General features: G+C 45.6%; 1 protein-coding gene across 1 annotated transcript in view; it reads right to left on the reverse strand.

Moving 5' to 3' along the window:
- Positions 1–4809: 4809 nt before the first annotated feature.
- The window catches only part of Sorcs3 (sortilin related VPS10 domain containing receptor 3), a gene marked incomplete at its 5' end in the record, with an annotated part of 534900 nt that continues 521731 nt past the window's right edge, over positions 4810–17978 (reverse strand). Inside the window, 5 exons of the mRNA XM_033761244.1 lie at positions 4810–6660; positions 7383–7543; positions 12860–12965; positions 13908–14007; positions 15642–15773. Of these exons, the coding sequence (XP_033617135.1) occupies positions 6596–6660; positions 7383–7543; positions 12860–12965; positions 13908–14007; positions 15642–15773 (564 nt within the window). The remainder of the gene's footprint in view (positions 6661–7382; positions 7544–12859; positions 12966–13907; positions 14008–15641; positions 15774–17978) is intronic.

Here is a 17978-nt window from a genome sequence, read left to right on the forward strand (position 1 = left end):
AGCGAAGTTAGATCAGTTAAATTAAGAAAAATATGCAACAAGCACTGTGGAAATCAGTATGGAGATTCCTCAAACAACTAAGATTAGAAGTCCCATTTAATCCAGCTATTTCTTTGCTGGGTATCTATCTTCCCAAAAGAATTAAAAGAATCATACCACAGCAATATATGCTCACCCGTGTTTTTAGCGGCACAGTTTGTAATAGCTAAAACTTGGAAACAGCCCAGTTGCCCATCAACTGAAGACTGCGTAAAGAAAATGTATGTTTTTTTTAAAAACAAAATGGAGTACTACTCAGCCATAAAGAATGAGAAACTAGAAATAATGAAAAATCAGAGGGCTGGGGATTTGGCTCAGTGGCTCCGCCACCTTCCTCGCAAGAATGAGAAACTAGAGAGATTTATAGCTAAGAGGATACACATTGAGGCCATACTCTTAAGTGAAATAAATAGGACACACATGTGTAAATACCAAATAGTTTCTCTGGTGTGAAAAACTAAAAGTGTAAATAAAGTTCACATTGTATAACTGATAATGTGAAATAGGAAGAAAATGTGTAAAGGAGTAGGGCAAGTGGGAAGTGTGGGGGAAGGAAAAAAGAGAAAAGAAATCACAAGAAAAGGAAAACATTGAAACAGTCTTTGTAAAGAGGGGAGGGTGGAGGAGGGTGAAGGGAGGGCAGGGTAAGGGGAGAAAATGAGAACCAAGATCTGTGATGGAAAGGTCCAAGATCCCAATGATGAATGTAACTGTATTGTATACCTGAAATGTACCAATAAACTGATTTTTACCCTGCAAGCCAGTACTGTGCTGCCTGGACAAAGCCACAGTGCCAGGACTAGCACTCCTCACAATCAACTCATTATTTCCATCTCCTCAAACTGTCCAGGTTACTCTGGGTTCCAATGCCGGGAAGCAGATGCCATCATATTCAGTTTATAGATAGGAAAACTGGGTCCTATGTCATTTGCCCCTCTCAGATTCAGATTATTCAAAAGGTCCAAGTTTTATTGAGATTTTCAGTTTGCACATGAGTTAATGTCTGTTTTTTTAAAAAAATAATATGTCCCATGTTTCCCCTCTCAGCGAACCTATATTTTATCCTGATATAAGGTCTCAAAACACAGATGGAAAGAACATTTTAAAGGACAACACAATTGTAAAGGAAAAGGTAACTGAAGTTTAAGGGATATCAAGATGCCATTGAAGTTTGAGAGTAATTGCTGGGCTAACTCTGGTCTCCTTTGGCAGTACCACTGGAGTAGACAGAGTTCCACAGGAGCAGATGTGTGTCCGAATGAGGGGTCTCACTGCATATGTAATGTGGCCTCTTCCCTCTGAATGAGGGCAATGACCCTACACAGTGAGCCACTGTCTGCTGAGCAGCGTGACTTCTGTCCTGGGGGAACCAAGGCATCAGGCCATGCATTGCTAACCAACGGGTCAGCAGGGCAATGGCAGGAGGTCAACCAGGTGCTGAATGATGAGCATGGATAACAAGGGAGTAACATTTCAAACCTCTCTGGTGGGCGTTATCATTATGCAAGCCATATTGGCATAGCCATCAGGCTCCCTAGTGACTGGGAGATTACAGTTCAATTGGTTTCAAATTTTTAAGGAAGTGCGTGGTGGAAAGGACAGACCCTTAGTATAAAGACATGGTTTCAATGTGTAGCTCGATAGTGACTAGCTGCACAGCGGTAAAAGCTCGCATTCTTCTGTAGGTGTTTTTTGTCCATCTACAGAAGCTAAATCTAGTACTAGCCACACTACCAAGTTCTCGGGGCTTTTGGAACTAACATTTTGCTTTTCACATTTCTGGAGACCAAAACAAGCCAGAAAGGCAGACCATAGGTGTTTCTTTTTTACAGATAGGGAACTGGTGGCCAGAATTACTTACTGAAAGTCAGAAATCTTCTAACTCTTGGCTCAACACAAGAACTGATTAAAAAAATGATACTTATATAAAATTTATTATAGTAAAAGACACATGGCCATGATTCCATTTCAAAATACTCTCTCACTGCAAACACACTTATCCCACCGGTCTTGCCACTTTCTGAAGCAGGTCCAGAAGTCCTCTTTGGTGTCTTTATAAGGTACGATAAAAACTACAGTGGATGCTGCTGCCAAAGCGCCATCCAATGAAAATGCAGACTCATAAAGCATTACGATACATTCTCGGCCACCTTACTCACCCGATCTGAACTGACTTGGGACACTAAGGCAGCCGTGCTTTGCCTTTAGTGTAACTGAAGACATTCTTGGAGAAGAACTTCCAGAATGGCGATGTGTCTTCTACTCTAATAATTTTAAAAACAGAAATTAAACATTCACTGTTTTGTAATCACACTTTGTATTCTTTATAAGACCCTCACTGCAGAGTTTTTGTTCCAGATAACATGACAGGGTGATTCTCAAAACTGCATCTTTTGCTGGGTGAGCAAATGAGCAATCTGGAAGCTCATCTCACCTCTGCAGATTAAGGTGCCTGCACCATGGTAACAGGAATCAGCAGCAACTAGACCAAACTCCTCTTCCAGAGCCATTTCAGTGAGAGATGAAGCAATTATCCTCATGTTTCTATGCACGTGAGAATCCTGGGAGGATGTGCTTATGGAGCTGACACTCGGGCTCTAGCCTGAGTGCTATGGCAGCCTTAGTCACCAGCTCTGCACTTGCTTTAGAGAAGACAATTCTGTTACAAAGAGTTTCCTCACTGTTGAGAGCCCTGCATAGAAATAGCTACAAAACCAACCACATTCTTTGTCTTCTGCTTCCATCTAAACCAGGAAATCTAGACTTGTGCTGGTGGTGGATACACAGTGCATATTCATAGCCATAATTTGGCCCCAGTGACCCAGTTGATTCATACCATTTTATTTTGCTTTCTTCCTTCTTGATCCGATGGAGCAACTTTTCTAACCCAAAGATAAAATCAATATGAGAACTCAGGACCCATAGAGAAGCAAAAACTTACACACATAAAAAATTCACCATTGCCTTGAGATAGGAATGTTGGACATTTTACATTACTTGAGAAGCTCCCAATTAAAAATCCATTGAAGTACAGACTTTGAATTTCTTGAGATAGGAATGTTGGACATTTTACATTACTTGAGAAGCTCCCAATTAAAAATTCATTGAAGAAGTACAGGCACTTTGAATTATGAATCATTAGACCTCAAAAGACCACTTCTTTTAGAAAGACCTAAATGCTATTCTCAATATTTGAAGAAGGAACTTATGCAAGATAAAAATTTGAAAAGGTGAAGATGACACATGAAGTTATACTAATAGTCACACATCTTCCTAAATCAAAAGAAAACTGCCTTTAATTCTTTATCTTCGAGTTCAGAAAACACGATTCCAGGATATTTAGCCAATTTCAAAAATATGGAAGCAAATTGTTGACCAAAGCTTCCTGGTCTCTTGGGTCTCTGGGATCCCTGGAACTGTATCACATACTTTAAACCTGAAAGGACTAAACACATCCAGCTCACAACCTTGCTATGGGTACTTAGTAAATGTTCCTTTATATGTCCAATATGGAAAAGAGCTACCCAAAGGGTAGCTCCTTTACTCAGCAAAGGGCAAAAGAGATCTGCTACTCTTAAGTGCCTGAAACAGCAGGAGGAAGAAGGAAAAAGGGAAGACCTGTGTCCTGTTAGTTTTCTCTCCTAGCTACATTTCCACTGCTTCCATCTTCAAGACCTGAGTTGGAGCTCCACTTCAGCCAGTCACCGGAAACTGGTTGTTACTCTTCAGATGTACAATTTCCCCTAAAGTCTGACGTGTTTAGTGAGGCTGAGAGGTGCCTGGATCATGGTGCTGAAACAGTCATCAGTGGATCAATCCAGTACTGAGTTAATGTGCTACTGCGAGGCTGGTTGGAGAGGTGGTCACTGTGGGAATGAAGTGGAAGACTGTGCACTTTTGCCAGGACCTTCCACCATGCCATTTTGGACCTGGAGCCAACAGACCATGGACTGACCCTTCTGAAACTGAGAGACATTAAACTTCCCCTCCTTTAAGTGGTGGCTGTCAGGTATTTGATCCCATTGACAAGAAAGTGATTAATAAATGGATATCAGACTCAAAGGCCCTGTAGTTGCCAAAAGTCTCTGGTTCTGCTCAAAAGTCCTGGCCATGTTTATTTTGTTAGTAAGCTCAGAAACAGGTACAAGTGGGTCATCTAATGAAAGCTCTTTTCAGGGCTATGTAAAATTAGAACAGATGCAGTAAATTAGATTTTCATTCTCACTTATCTATGCCACCCACCAGGAATACTTATCCACCCCTTTTGCTGTGATTTAGTAGTGACTTCCACCAGAGAAGGAAAGTGCGTTCTCTAGCAATCGATGTTGACTTGGCCAGGTGCATTTCTTATAGCCAATGGAATATGAGTGAAGGTGAATAGAGTCATTTTTAAGCTAAGGCCTTCAAGGCATAGAGTGCTCTACTGGCCTTACCTAGAATGCTGCAGTACATTTCCAGGTAGCTGCTGGTCCCAGATGATGACGAGTCATGGGACAGACTCAGACCACAGAAGCCTGCACCCACTCAGACCAGCCCAGCATAGCCTGGCCCACCCCAGCTGAATGCATCCAAGCCACAGCCAACCTGAGCACTTGGGAGCAAAGAAAAGTGTCTGTGATCAGAAGCCGTTCCTCCCCCATACAACATTTCCACAGTGATGTGTGATGGGAACAGTAAGTAAAGAAAATTGTGGAGAAAGCTCAGCCATGATGTAGCTTTGATGTACAAAAATACATTTATTTTCAACAATTTCAAAACCACTGCCTTTTTTACAGTAGAAATATTCAAATGGAACAATAAAACCAAGAACAGTATATGTACATATACTGTATATATAGATATGATTCATGCATTTGTATTCCAGTGTTTAGTACAGGTATTGCAATTGTCTGCTCCATTTAACCCTTAAAATAGGAAAGCGGGATCTTCAGAAATACTCTTCATACTAAGTTATGCTGCAGCCAGCCTCTCCCTGTCACATTCCCCCTTTACCTCACAAAGAGGAGTGCGAATGACATCCCACAAAAACTAGCAGGTACAAAATGTGGCCTTTCCGAAAATAATAATACAAACAATGTTCACTGTGGGTTTGAGGTCTCTACTGAAAAGAACTGGAATGCTAACTATGTGAAGGGGCTGAGGTGCTGGAAAAGCCAGTGTGGGCTTAGAAAGCCACTCGCCCCAGAGGCAATCACTACCTGAAGGGAACTGAAGGCAGACATCTGACTTAAGGAAATTGTGTACATCTTACAGGCAACTAGCACAGCTTTGCTAAAATCATGTTTGACTAATATCAGGAAAGGCTCGAACTCCTTTGGCCTGAAGGGTTTGTGTGGACTCGTGATTCCACAAAAGCCATCTTCCTTGGAATCTCTCTAACTCTTCTCTTGCCAGGAGTAGCTGCCTGGGCTCATCCTGTGCCCACATGGTCTTCTGAGCTCAGGGAAGCCTGATCATTCACCACGAGCATTTTACATTTCCGTGTCTTTAGATCCACCGCCTGGCTTCTTAGAGTAAAAGAATTCTTTTCAGTCTCATGAATATTCTCAAATTCTCCTCTTAGGGAGGAAGCCTCACCAACCCACCTGGGGTGCAGTTTGAAATATCTCGCTCTGGGCCTCATCCTGCAACTTTCTGCATGCCTCTGCTAAATCAAACATGGCTCCCATGTACCCTGATGTCACGGGTCCTTCCTTCATCTGTCAACTGCCCCAAAGAAAGCCGCCCCGCCCCCCAGTATATACAGAAGCAGAAACCAGCAATGACATGGGTGGGGGGTGGTGACAGTTAAATGTGACAGACAGTTGGCAAGTGTCCCGCCCAGCACATCAAGCAGGCCTGGGTGGGTCAGCTCAGAAGTGAGTGCCGAAGCCAACATGGGCATCGTTCTTCTTCCTGTTTTGTTTTTTACTAAACATTAAATTATTTCTTAGGAAATAAAAAGCTATTTACATAGTAGTTATGTACAGTAAGCCATTCGCAGTCTCACTATTGACAGGCACGAGGCAGGGCCGCTCTCAGGAAGGTGCGCACGCTTTCTGCGGCTGTGTGCACTCGCCACCAGCCTGCCTCCTGCAGCTCTGACTGGGAGATGGTAAGTGTTGGATGGGTGTGTGCCAGGGGCAGGACAGGGCTGATGAGGATTCGGGTGAGGGCATGGGGAGGCGGGAGTTGACAAAAAGGCAACCCCACTTAAAATGAGAGATAGATGACAGAGAGACAGAGATAGAAAGAGATAGAGACAGAACAGGAAAAGGAGAGTCTACACTACCAATGCAGAGTAAAGCAAGGAGGCTGGCGGGAGATGCACCCTTGGCCCTTAGCACATGTGTAGTCACTCAGTCTTTTTGTCTCATTTTAATCAGCTAAGAATGCCCCTTTCTCCCAAAGCTAAGTATCTGCCTGCTGTTGATAAGGGGGCCCTTCATAAACAAATGGTAAAAAAGACATTTTCATTTTTCCATAATAATAACAACAACAATAATAATGATAATAATAATAGAAGTCATCAAAAATAAAATGTCAGCAAGGTGGCTGAGCACGTGGCTTGCTGGTATTAAACACTAGTACAGTTGGGGATCTCCTTTGTGCTTTCACTGTTTGCGATGGTGGCGATGCCTCCTGCAGGGGAGGGAAGACACAGAGAGGAAAGGATTAAGTTCCTAGAGGGTGGGGCTCTTTGTTCCACGCACTGCTAAATACCAAGCCCCTATAGCAGGTGCCTACAAGGGCTGCTGGATACTCCAGCCAGCAAACTGGTGCATCTCAGGCATGCTGAACACATTCCATCCCCACGATAATACCCAGGGATACAGTAGACTGTCATCTTTACTGATAACAAAGCAAGAGGTGGCAAGGAGTGAACACTGGTTTTCTGGAAGGCACTGTGCTAAAAGACATAGTGACATTTAATTATCACCACAGTTTTAGAATGAACTCTCAGATACTATACAGGAATTGCACAGAATCTGGAGTCCAATTTGTCCCATTTCACAGTTGACGAGTATGTGGCATGAAGACAGCACAGAGCTACCAGGGTGGCAAAGCAAGGCTACCAGGTGTCAGATCCTGCATTCGTGGGACCACTGATAAGGACTCATCATCCTTTTGCTTCATAGAAACAAAAGAAAACAAGTTAACAATAATAGACAGTTGATTCATCACCCCACTGTGACCCCAGGGCTTCTGAATTCTGAATTCAATCGATTGAATTCTAAAGAAGGAAAAGCCGGTCATTTCCCCAACCTTCCAGGCCAGTACCATCTGGGGGATAGGGGATGCCCACTGCTGAGCAGGTGTTGGGAGGACAGAGGACTGGGGAGCTTGGGACAAGGCACACATACCGATGACCCGGGTGTCCAGCTCCTTGTCCATCAGCTCTTCAGGCTCGGTGAAGTCACTGAGTGTGATCTTGGGTGCATTTTCACTTTGGCTCACCGACCCGATCATCTCCTGCTCCTTGTCATGTTGGACTTGAGCATAGAAGTTAATCCAGGGAATTTTCCTACAAGGGTATGAACAAAATCAGAGTAAGATCACAGGGCATGCTAAACTAGGGCAAACAGAAACTCTGGAAATCAGAATTATTCAGAGGCGGAACCGATACCAGGGAAAAGCACTGGCTACCCAGAGATGCTGGCCATGAGGCCAAGGATTCGACTGACTAGTCATCAGGGACTTAGAAGCCAGGGACAGTGGGGGCCACAGGGCTCCCTGAGATCATATAATTTCCTGGGGTAAACAATAAGCCACTATAAACAAAATGGCACCAGTGTTGATTACTCACTAAACCCCTGAAAATATCTACTTGTCACTAAGCTCCCAAATGAGCGGCACTTTGAGACTTTTGAGATTGTACATGGTGAAAAGACAGGTTTTACTGCGGTTGCATCAATCTGATCCGTTCATGCTGGGCCCTTTTCAGATGTGTCCCCAAGATGAGACTCAAAGCCATTATTACAGGTTTTCAGAGTAAGATGCTGGGCCGAGTCCCTTGAATACACGACAGTCAATTCCTCTTCTGTTTAATGGGAATGACACCAGCTTCCTTCCAGGATTGAGTGAAGGATCAAAGGAAGGAGCTCATGACACAGAAGTAGCAGGCTGGAAACAGAAGGCAGACAGGCTTGGGTGGAAAAGAAGGAAAGTTGCGAGAGAAACCCTTCCGGGCAGTCCTGTCCACACCATCTCTGTCATCTCTGGACTCACCGTGGCCGGCATCTTTCTTCCCACAGCACTACAGGCCAGGTCTGGGTTTTCTCTCTTCACTGCTCTTCTACTCGACTCAGTACGGTTCTTGGCATATGGCTGATATCCACTGCAGAGTTGCTGAATAAATGACCCAAAGCCTGTGCTCTTTCTACTTTCTTGAACTAATCGCCAATTCAAAGATTGCATTTTTATCTTGGACTATCCCATCCGGCAGGCATTCCTCTCACCTGACCAGATGACGGCAAACTGGACTGAACTCCTAGCACTTTCAAAGCTGGTCATGGTGAAGACAACCTTAGCAGCGGGGGGGCGTCTGACATCAACCCAATCCACACCATTCCACGCCCTGATGAAGGAGAATCTCTTCTGTTCTTGTCCCACACAGTGGTATTTTCCAACTTCAACCTTCCCTGCCCCACTCCAAAATCCAATGAAGCAAACATGTGAGTGTTTCATGAGGCTGACTGAAGGAAAACTCTGAAAATGTCTGAAACATGAGTAGTTGCCAAATTTATTTTAGATTCATCTTTCATGCTTTTGATATTTGTTTCCCATATATTACGCATGACTCCTACTGGTTTAAACCAGTTTAATGTAACTCATTAGGCCTTAGATTAACAGAATTTATGTGAGGCAGCAAATGGCAGCCTCTATAAATGATCAGAATTAAACATTCATGCTAGCCCTTACTTTCTTCTTATCTAAATAGAAATGCAGCCTACGCCTTAGATTCCTTCTAATCATAAAAGTAGACATTCCTCACAAATGCTGGGATCAACTGGAATATTTATGAGGCACTGGGAACAGTCAAACAATTCTTGGTCATGCAGGCTGTGTGCTTCAGAGCTGTGACCAGTCATGGCCTCCCCTCCTGCTTGCCTAAAGACACCTGTGACGAGTTAGCAGAATTAGCCCTGACAATGATTGCTCGCTTTATTGCAATCTCTTAAAAACACATGGCAAAACAGGCACATTTTTGTCTTTTTTAAAAAGGGAACTGGAAGGGCCTGAAATTTATATCACAATTTGCAGCATTGTCAAAGGCTGGCAAGGTGCATTTCATGTCTTAACACATCTATTTGTAGGACTGTTGAGGCTGTAAGTCAGGTCAGAACCCCACTTGCAGGAAGAGATCAAGAGGTCTATCTTAGGCCACACATTCATGCAGGCTTCGAGGAGAAAGGTGGATAAAGTCAAGTCCCGCAGAAAAGCAAACAAACAACAAACAACAACATGTACTGGCTTCAGCCATGAAGAATGTGGGAAGACTGGAAGCAAGTGAGATTTTGAACTATGAAAAAAATATAAAAGTTCAAATGCTTGCTTAGTTATCCAGAAAGAGAGAACATACAGTTAGAGAAAGAAAGGACTTGTTGGGCAGTTTTCAGCCAATAAAACCGTCTCACAATGATTTTAATTATGTTGCCGAGATGTGAGAAAATGGCAGTCACCAGTTAAGAGCAAAGTGGAAGCCCAGGGGCCAGCGACAGTACTCAGAGCAGGTTTGGGGTCATGGTAACTCTCCTCCCACTAGAACACTCGGGGCAGCAAGTGGTTTCTAGTGCCTTGTACACAGTTGGTGCTCAGTAAGTGTTCACCAAGTGAATGTTTCTCTTTGTCAACGATGATGATTACAGAGTGGAAGGTTTCATTCTGGGAGCTCAGCGTAGCCAACGATCTGAAACAAAAACAGAACTGCCCTCACCTAGATCAGCAGTGGTGAAACTATGGTTCACGTGTTGTTTTCCTTTTAAGACAAAAGATGTTAATGTATGTGTTGTTTTTCTAGACCAATACCTCACGATTCAAGTTTAACTGCAGTGCTGGCACTCTATGATAAGTACGTGGGTTCTGCCTGCAGTGTGGGCACGCGTCTCTAAAAGTTTCTCCATCACTAACGCACACAGTGCTATGCAGCAGTGCTTACCACCCAGGTGCAGCTGCTTCAACTTTAATTAATTAACTCAGAATTAAATATTCAGTTTCTCCAGACAGTGTAAATGAGGACCAAAATGTATAACAGATAGTGTGAAATAGGAAGAAGAGGTTTAAAGGAAAAGAGGAAGTAGGGGGGTGGAGGAAGGGAAAGAAGAGAAGGAAAAAATATGAGAAAAGAAGGAAAAAATGGAAACCGAGGGCCGGGGATTTAGCTCAGCGGTTCGGTGGCCTGCCTTGCAAGCGCAAGGACCTGAGTTCAATCCCGGGTACCAAAAACAAACAAACAAACAAAAAAAAAGGAAACCAAGCTCCTGTAAACAGGGAGGGGGGAGGGGTGAAAGGGAAGGAAGGGCAATGGGAAAAGGCAAGAACTAAGATACATTATGCAAAGGTACAGATTCCCCGTGATGAATGTGAGCATAATGAATGCCTACAACATACGGATAAAGTTAATAAGAAATTCAGTTTCGCAGTCATACCAGTGGCTAGAACAGGTTATGGAGATTTTTCATCATAGCAGAAAGTTCTCTGGAACAGTAATAAAAGAAGCAAAAAATACTCAGTTATGTTCCCCTCACTTGTATGCAAGTCAGGCATGCTCAGTATGACCCACTGGGCTTCTACATGAAGGGGAAGGAAAAAGACCCAAGACATAAAAGAGTGCAACAGAATCTCAACCAAATGTCCTGAGCATTGGGAGGCCCAAAAGTCAGGTTTTACTGATGACCGGTCACGTGTGTCTGATTCCACTGTTTACCTGGTCTGACTGACATCTGTGCCCTGTAGCCTTTGCTGTGTGATTGGCTCTCGGAGGCACAGAGAGGGCTGGCTCGTACTGGAACTGCCTGGGCACAATGGTTCTAGGGTATCATTACCTGGTACGGAACCACGTATGAAACAGAACATATTTAGGGGAGCCTGCCATAGGAAGTTGATTGTCCACGGAGTTTAGCATTGTTCCTAACAGAGAAGAAGCTCTGTGTGTCTCAGCATAAGTCACATTTTCGCCTGGAGATGCGTGACAGACACACATGCTGCTCTCCAGGGATTCCACTGGTCTTTGCCCTCACTGACCATGACGTTCTTGGTGCCAGAGGCAACCAATCCGGTTCACACCCCAGCAATCACCAGGCTTCTCCACAGTCAAACCCTTGGATAAGTGCAAGTCTTCGGGCATGAAATAACATTGCATCCATAATGGGTGATGCCATAACAAACTCTTGTTTCTGCATATTGAAACTTTTCTGGTTGCAACGGAAAGCTTTTCCCTCTCTTCAAAGAGAAGAGGGGCACGTTGATCCTTCTCAGGCCAAAGGGACATGAACTCACTCACACGTGTTCGTAAGTTGACAAGTTGACTATCAACGTAAACTCGTTCTATCCCTGTAGTGGGCATGGGAGGGTGCTGGAAAATCCCCGCCCTTGTGGCCAACACTGAGAGGTATAAAGAGCAAAAGTGTCTTTGTAAGCAGCTGAGAGCCACTGGAGGGAAGCCACAGGAGAGGAGGCGTGTGGGGAGAATGAGCACCTTCCCCAGGAGGCTCTCCCGAGTTCCAAAGCGATTAACTTCAGGCCCAGGAAGATGCCTAGGAGCGAAGATCCATTTCTAAAACTCATCTGCGAATAATTAACTGTATTTCATACTTTATCCGGGCATCTGGAGCACTTTTCTGTGCCACTGGAGTAATTTTTGATAGTCAACTCTGCTGGTTTATTTGTTATTTATGGTACTTTAGGTTCTCAATTATTTGGCCTGTACCAGTTGTAGCTGTTATTATATTTAAACCATACAGAAGACCTATAAAAGATTTTGTTTTACTTATTTTACAGATTAGGAAACTAAGGCTTGGCAAGGCAAATAAAATTGCCCAATCTTAAAAAATTAAAATCGAGTCTGTCTGATTTCTAAGTTCATATTCTTAGCTAGTTCACTGCCTGGGAGAAGTATTACATAATTTGAATATTGGTGCAGATCTATTGATTGGAATTTCATAGTTTTTTTTTTCAGTATTGAGGGTTAAACACAGGACCTTTGCACTGAGCTATATCTGCAGACTTTTTTTTATTTTTAATAGTTATTTTGAGGCAGGATCTAAGTGCTCAGGTGGGGGTCTAACCTGCCTCAGCCTCCTAGAGGGCTGAAGTTACAGGGATGTGCCCATATACTTGGAATTTCATGTCTTTAGTAAGTATCTTGTCGTATCATCCCTCTGTGGTGTTCAATAAAAACTTCTAAATTCACGTGGAGTTTGATTTTTCCTTATCAGTGTTCATTAGAAACACTGACCAGAGCTACCCCACAGCTACCACACGGGTGTTGATTCAGGACCATTTTCTTCTGTTAATGTACCCACCCGAGTGGCTTAACATATCTCCTGAGTACCTGAGACTGTACTTTGGAAATCTGCGTGACAGCTGACACCCACTTACACTGCTCTAGAGGATAGACAGAAGTCACGGGGCGTGCTCACGTTCTTACTTAGCATCCTGACACACTGAACTGAGGTCAGAGTGTTCATGCCCTTGATTCCTGCATTTCCCTGGTGCTGACCAGGGCTGTCAGGTGTGCAAGACCCTGCTCTCGAGATGTGTCTGGGAACGCCGGTGCGCAAAGAATGGCCCATAGCGGCCCTCCTCGCCCCGGACACACCCAGAGTAATGCGGCACGTACCTTTTGAACTTGTAGACCAGAAACACGGCCAGGCCCACGAACACCACGGACAGGAGCATGAGCACGGCTGAGCTGCTGTGTCCCGCACTGGCATCCACGAGCGGGGCTGCGGAGGAGGAGAGAAGTGTTCACTCTGGAGCTGGCGTGGGCCTGGGTAAGTAAGTTGGGGGACAGTGCTGCCTACTCTTCCCTCGGGCTTCCGCAGCCGTGCCTGATATCTGGGCACAGGCAGCTTAGCTTCCCGCATGAGAAGTGTGCTTGACCACAGCTTTTAAGAGAAAATTCACTCCTCTGCTGCATCCAGGGAAACCTGCTGTGATGGCCATGAACTGAAAAATGCTGTTCAGCTTCCAGAAGCAGAAGGCCTCAAATGCTTTTTGCTCAGGTGGCCCTGTGTGCCATCGTGGCAGTGCACTGTGAACTGTGGGGTGCACATAAATGCAGTGATTCTTTCTCCACACCGTTCTAGCAAAGTACCCTGGCAGGCACCCTGGGAACCTCCACATCTGAAAAGTTGGATGCTACCACGAAGCATTTAGGAAGCAGGCTCTCCCAGGCAGCCAGAAGCGGCACCCAATGGGACATGCGCATCTGTTCCTTTCATACTACAACCGACTGGAGCTGGGCTTTCTCCTGAGATGCACACAGCAGAAACTGCACGGGAAGAGGAAGGTTTTCTGATCTGACCTGCAACTGAGATTCATGGAATCAGAAAGTCAAAGAGAGCCCGAAGACCACCCAGTGTAATCCCAACTGTCGCAAATAAAATAAACCAGTAAATAAACACAGAAAATGTAAACCAAGGAAATGGCAGGTTTCCACTGCTATGATCCAGGACTCAGTAGCAAAGCCGCTCCCAGGAATATCTCCTTCCCCCTGCAGGATGGCTGCGGAGTCTTGGTTCAACTCCCCTCCCCAAGCTTCACTGCACCTGTTCCTGTCAAACACCCCCTCACAGGCATTTGTAGAAAAGTCATGGTGACCATCTCCTTCCTTTTCCCTGCAGGGTAACTGATCCTCATACCCATGTCCCCTGCTAGGCACTCACCTAATGTCAGCTGTGTGACATACACAATGACCTGGACCCCTGGCTTCAGCTCGAACTGGACCAAATTTTGGTTTAGAGCATTAAACAAGGTCTCTACGATCTGGAAGACAAGAAAGAGGCTGCGTGGGAGGACATGGCGGGTAGTGGTTCTCCCTCACGTGTCAATTGCAAAAAAAAATATAAGTGACCATAGTCAATCAAGGACAAAATATTGGGACACAACTGGGGATATCACTTCAGTTCTCACAGCCCCCAGAACCCTGGGAAACCAAGGAGGTGCCTGATGTCGTCTTCTTACACTGGAGAGCAGAGGAGGTGTATCCAGTCACCCAACAAATGAGAGCTCTAGCAGACATGACCATGTCATTCCACTCCCAGCTCAGCGGACTTTCCTCCACGCCTTTATATAATTCAAGACCTGTTGTGGGTTCCAGTGAAAGAAATTGAACCCATCATTAGCTCTTTAATCTGATCAAGCAACACTCACAGGGTGCAGAGTCCCCTGCCGGGATCAAAGCAGGCACGTACAGGCACAACCAATTGCTCTGCATTTTTTATCTTAGACACAATGGGAGGCAAACATCAAAGCAGAAGCTGCTTCCTTTTCATGGGATAATTTTTCCTCTTTGCTTTTCCCCAGCAAGCCTCAGAACACATAACATCGATTTAATCACTCTGTAATTCCCACATGAAAGCTGAGGCAGACTGAGGCTGTTGTCCCTAACTCTTATCTCGATGTACGCGCCTTAATATCACAGCTGCTATTCATCACCGTAATTACCTATTTATCTAAATGGATGGATATTGTGGCTTCCAAATATAGTTCACACATGCGGCTTGCTATTTCGGAAAAAGAGGCCTCGTAGAATGACGCGTGCACTGAGAGGATGACTCTATTTCTGGCCAGCCTCACGTGCGATCCTGCGACCCTGCAGAGAAACCACCTCTTATCCCAGACAGAGGGAGTGGAGCAGCCGCGCCTCGATGGAGGACCACGGATGGGGTGACCGCCAGGCCAGGGGAGCACAAAGGGGACACAGAGTCCTGAGATGATGGGGCCATCCAGGAACAGCACGTGTAACTGACACCGGTTCCAAGCAGCCTCAGCCACACTAAGTTTCTGCTCGCCTGACTGAGCTCCCAGGAAGGCAGGTCCATGTGACATGGATGCGGCCAGTGGGCCCTGGTGGAGCAGCAGAGGAGGCACAGGGCACAGGCCACCTCCAGTGCTTCCTGGACCACAGATCGGAGGGGCTGCATGGCCAGCTGGTAAGGACCGTGAGGCACAGTCCCTTTTGGGAATACTGCTCCTTCAGTCAAAGCAAGGTGAGGCGAGCCATCCCTTATTTACAAACTTCATTTTCTGTCCAGAAGCAGAATTTAAATTGCTCAGGATCTCTAGACCCAGTTCCGATGAAAGACAGGAAGTACATGAGGTGCCTCTCCCTCTCCTTCTCTCTCTGCCACCCCAGGAGGATCCACTGGGAGGAGGACAAGAGCAAGGGTCAGGGGCGCCAACCATTACAGCGAGTGAAGCCAGGTGCTAGGCCTCTGCGCGGGGCTGAATGCTCCCAGGGTTTCCACTAGAACTTATTTCATGTGAGGCTGGCTGCTCTCAGAAGCCTGGGTGTTGAGCAGAGCCCTAGGCTGGGGGCCCAGGGAAGAGAGCTGGTTAGCTGGAAACAACCGAGCAAGGGGCGCAGGCAGTGCCCTCGCCTGGCCTTCTCCACCTACCTGTTCCAGGTCCCCCTCGTGGCCTTTCCTCCTCTCCGTCAAGTTCTTGGGTGGAAGGATGAACAGCTCTGCAGAGGTGGGGAGGCCAGGGAACACGGCCACAAGGATCTGATCTTCAGGGACGCTGGTCACCTGTAAGGTATTTAGGGGGACGCGTGAGGCCCTGGGCAGGACTGCGCACTTCCGTCTTCCCCAGGTCGGACGCTGCACAGCTGTGGGCTCGCAGGAGGCTTCCGTTCAGCATTTCAGGCACATCCAAGCTTCCTTTCTGTCCTCCCCTAGAACAGCTGGGTAAAGAATGATTAGTTTCACCCTTTCCTGTACTTTCAGATATATTTTTACTAAAACTCAAATGGTGCTGCAAATGATTTTCTAAACACTATTTGCCAGGAGTATCTGCAAAAGTTCCGTATTTCCCACCTTCCTATACTAAGAGGATGAGAGTTTCTGGTTCAAATAGGAACAGACTGGCTGCGAATGAGGAGTAAGCAATTACAAACAAACATGGAGAAATGCAAATTTAAAAAATAGCACAGCACTTGTTTTCACTTATGAAAGCAGGTTTTTTTAAAGTTTAGTGGCTAATATTAGCACAGCTGCAGCAAGGAGTTTCCCCCGTTTGTTGTTGGCAGCACTAAAAATTGACACATATCACTAATTTCTTTTCCACAAGACTTACTTCAAGGCCATAAAAACAGTCACGACCTTCATTCGGTCACTGTAACGTGGCTAGATAGCCCTAAAGACGTGATCCACAATATAGGAAAAGCCATATGCAGGAAAAACACAATGTTATTTAGAATAGTAAGTAAATAGGGAAAATTCCAGTATTCAAACGCATATTAAGCCAAGTAGAATCACCTGGCAGAATGTTCCTGTAGCTGCAGCACAGAAAAGCATGGGGGAGGGCTGCATTCAGATCTAGTTCCTGAAATTCTTTGGGCTGCAACCTATTAAAAATATAAGCTTATACCAAGAAACATCCAAACACTAACAGCTGTTAAGAAGCGAGATTATGAGGGAGATATTTCATTCCTGGGTGTTCGGTAAAAGGGATTCCACTGCTTTTGAGATAAAAACAACAGTTTGCTTCTGTCTGAAGACAAACTCTCAAACAAAACCTGAGTGGGAATGAAACGAGTTTTCCTTCTGCGTATTTTCCCCGCCTGTCTTTTGAAGGTCGCTGATCCAAAGGAGGGGACAAGCCCCAGAGCCTGGGCTGAGGGGACCCAGGTATCCCCAAACACTCAGGGACTGGCAGTCAAGGAAGAGGGAGCCACCCTGGAGCTGTGCAGCCCCAGGCCATAATCCTGTCCAGAGAAATGTGCCTGTGATATGCCTCAGAGATTCAAGGCTCGGCCACAGTGGACATGGCCATTAATATTTACCACTAGTAGTGTTATAATAACCCAACTGCTTCTTGAAGAGGTAATGAGTTTTAATACCTGCAACCATGGAAAACACAGCACAACTCTGGATGCTACAGTCAAAGACATGCTGTGATCTGAGTATCTGGGTCCCTCCTACAGTTCTTATGTTTGAGGCTTAATCATGAACATGATGGTATTAGGAGCTGGGTGTGTGGCAAGTGATGAAACCCTGCAGGTGGAGCCCTTAGAGACGGGATTAGTGCCCTTTTTAAAAGGCCCCAAAGAGCTGCCTCTTCCTCTTTCCCCCGCTGGAAGACATGGTGAGAAATATCCCCTGGGAGTCACGACATGCACTCTGCCAGCGCCCCATCTTCCATGCAGCTTTCAGAATTACGGACATAAATTCTGTGATCTCTTGAACAGACCGAGGTGGAACACATTGCATTCTCAGTTTCGCCTTCTATGAGCAACCTTTTCATCCAAGGATTTAAAGTTGCTCTCGCGGGTAGTATTTACAGGGGTGAATTTGTTTCTACTTCCTCTGTGTCAGCTCCTCCTCCATGCCTTTCCCTGGGCCTTAAGCACTGCCTGGGGAACAGTATCACTCTTGAGTCTCCCTGGGGAGCCGGAGATGTCCACAGCCTCGGCTCTCCACTCTGAGCCTCTGGCACGGTCTGCTGCTTGATGTGAAGTCCCTATTTCCCCTCCCCTGATCATCTTTACCCACTCATTTCTCATGTTCTCCGAGATCATCAAATACCAAGCCATCACTGTCCCTCACCACACCGTCTCTACCGCGCGGTCCGCACCTGGGCTCATGGAAGGGCTCTGTTCCACCCACGATGGCAATCAGGAATCTTTGCCCTTCATCTCTCCCTCATAGGTTCATTAATGACTAATCCCAGTGCCTGACTTCTTACTGTCTTTGACTCTGCTCCCCAGGGATCTCACTATGCCTGATCTCGCT

This window comes from Fukomys damarensis, unplaced genomic scaffold, assembly GCF_012274545.1.
Source record: "Fukomys damarensis isolate Sample0158 unplaced genomic scaffold, DMR_v1.0_HiC HiC_scaffold_8, whole genome shotgun sequence".
Classification (NCBI taxonomy): Eukaryota; Metazoa; Chordata; class Mammalia; order Rodentia; family Bathyergidae; genus Fukomys; species Fukomys damarensis.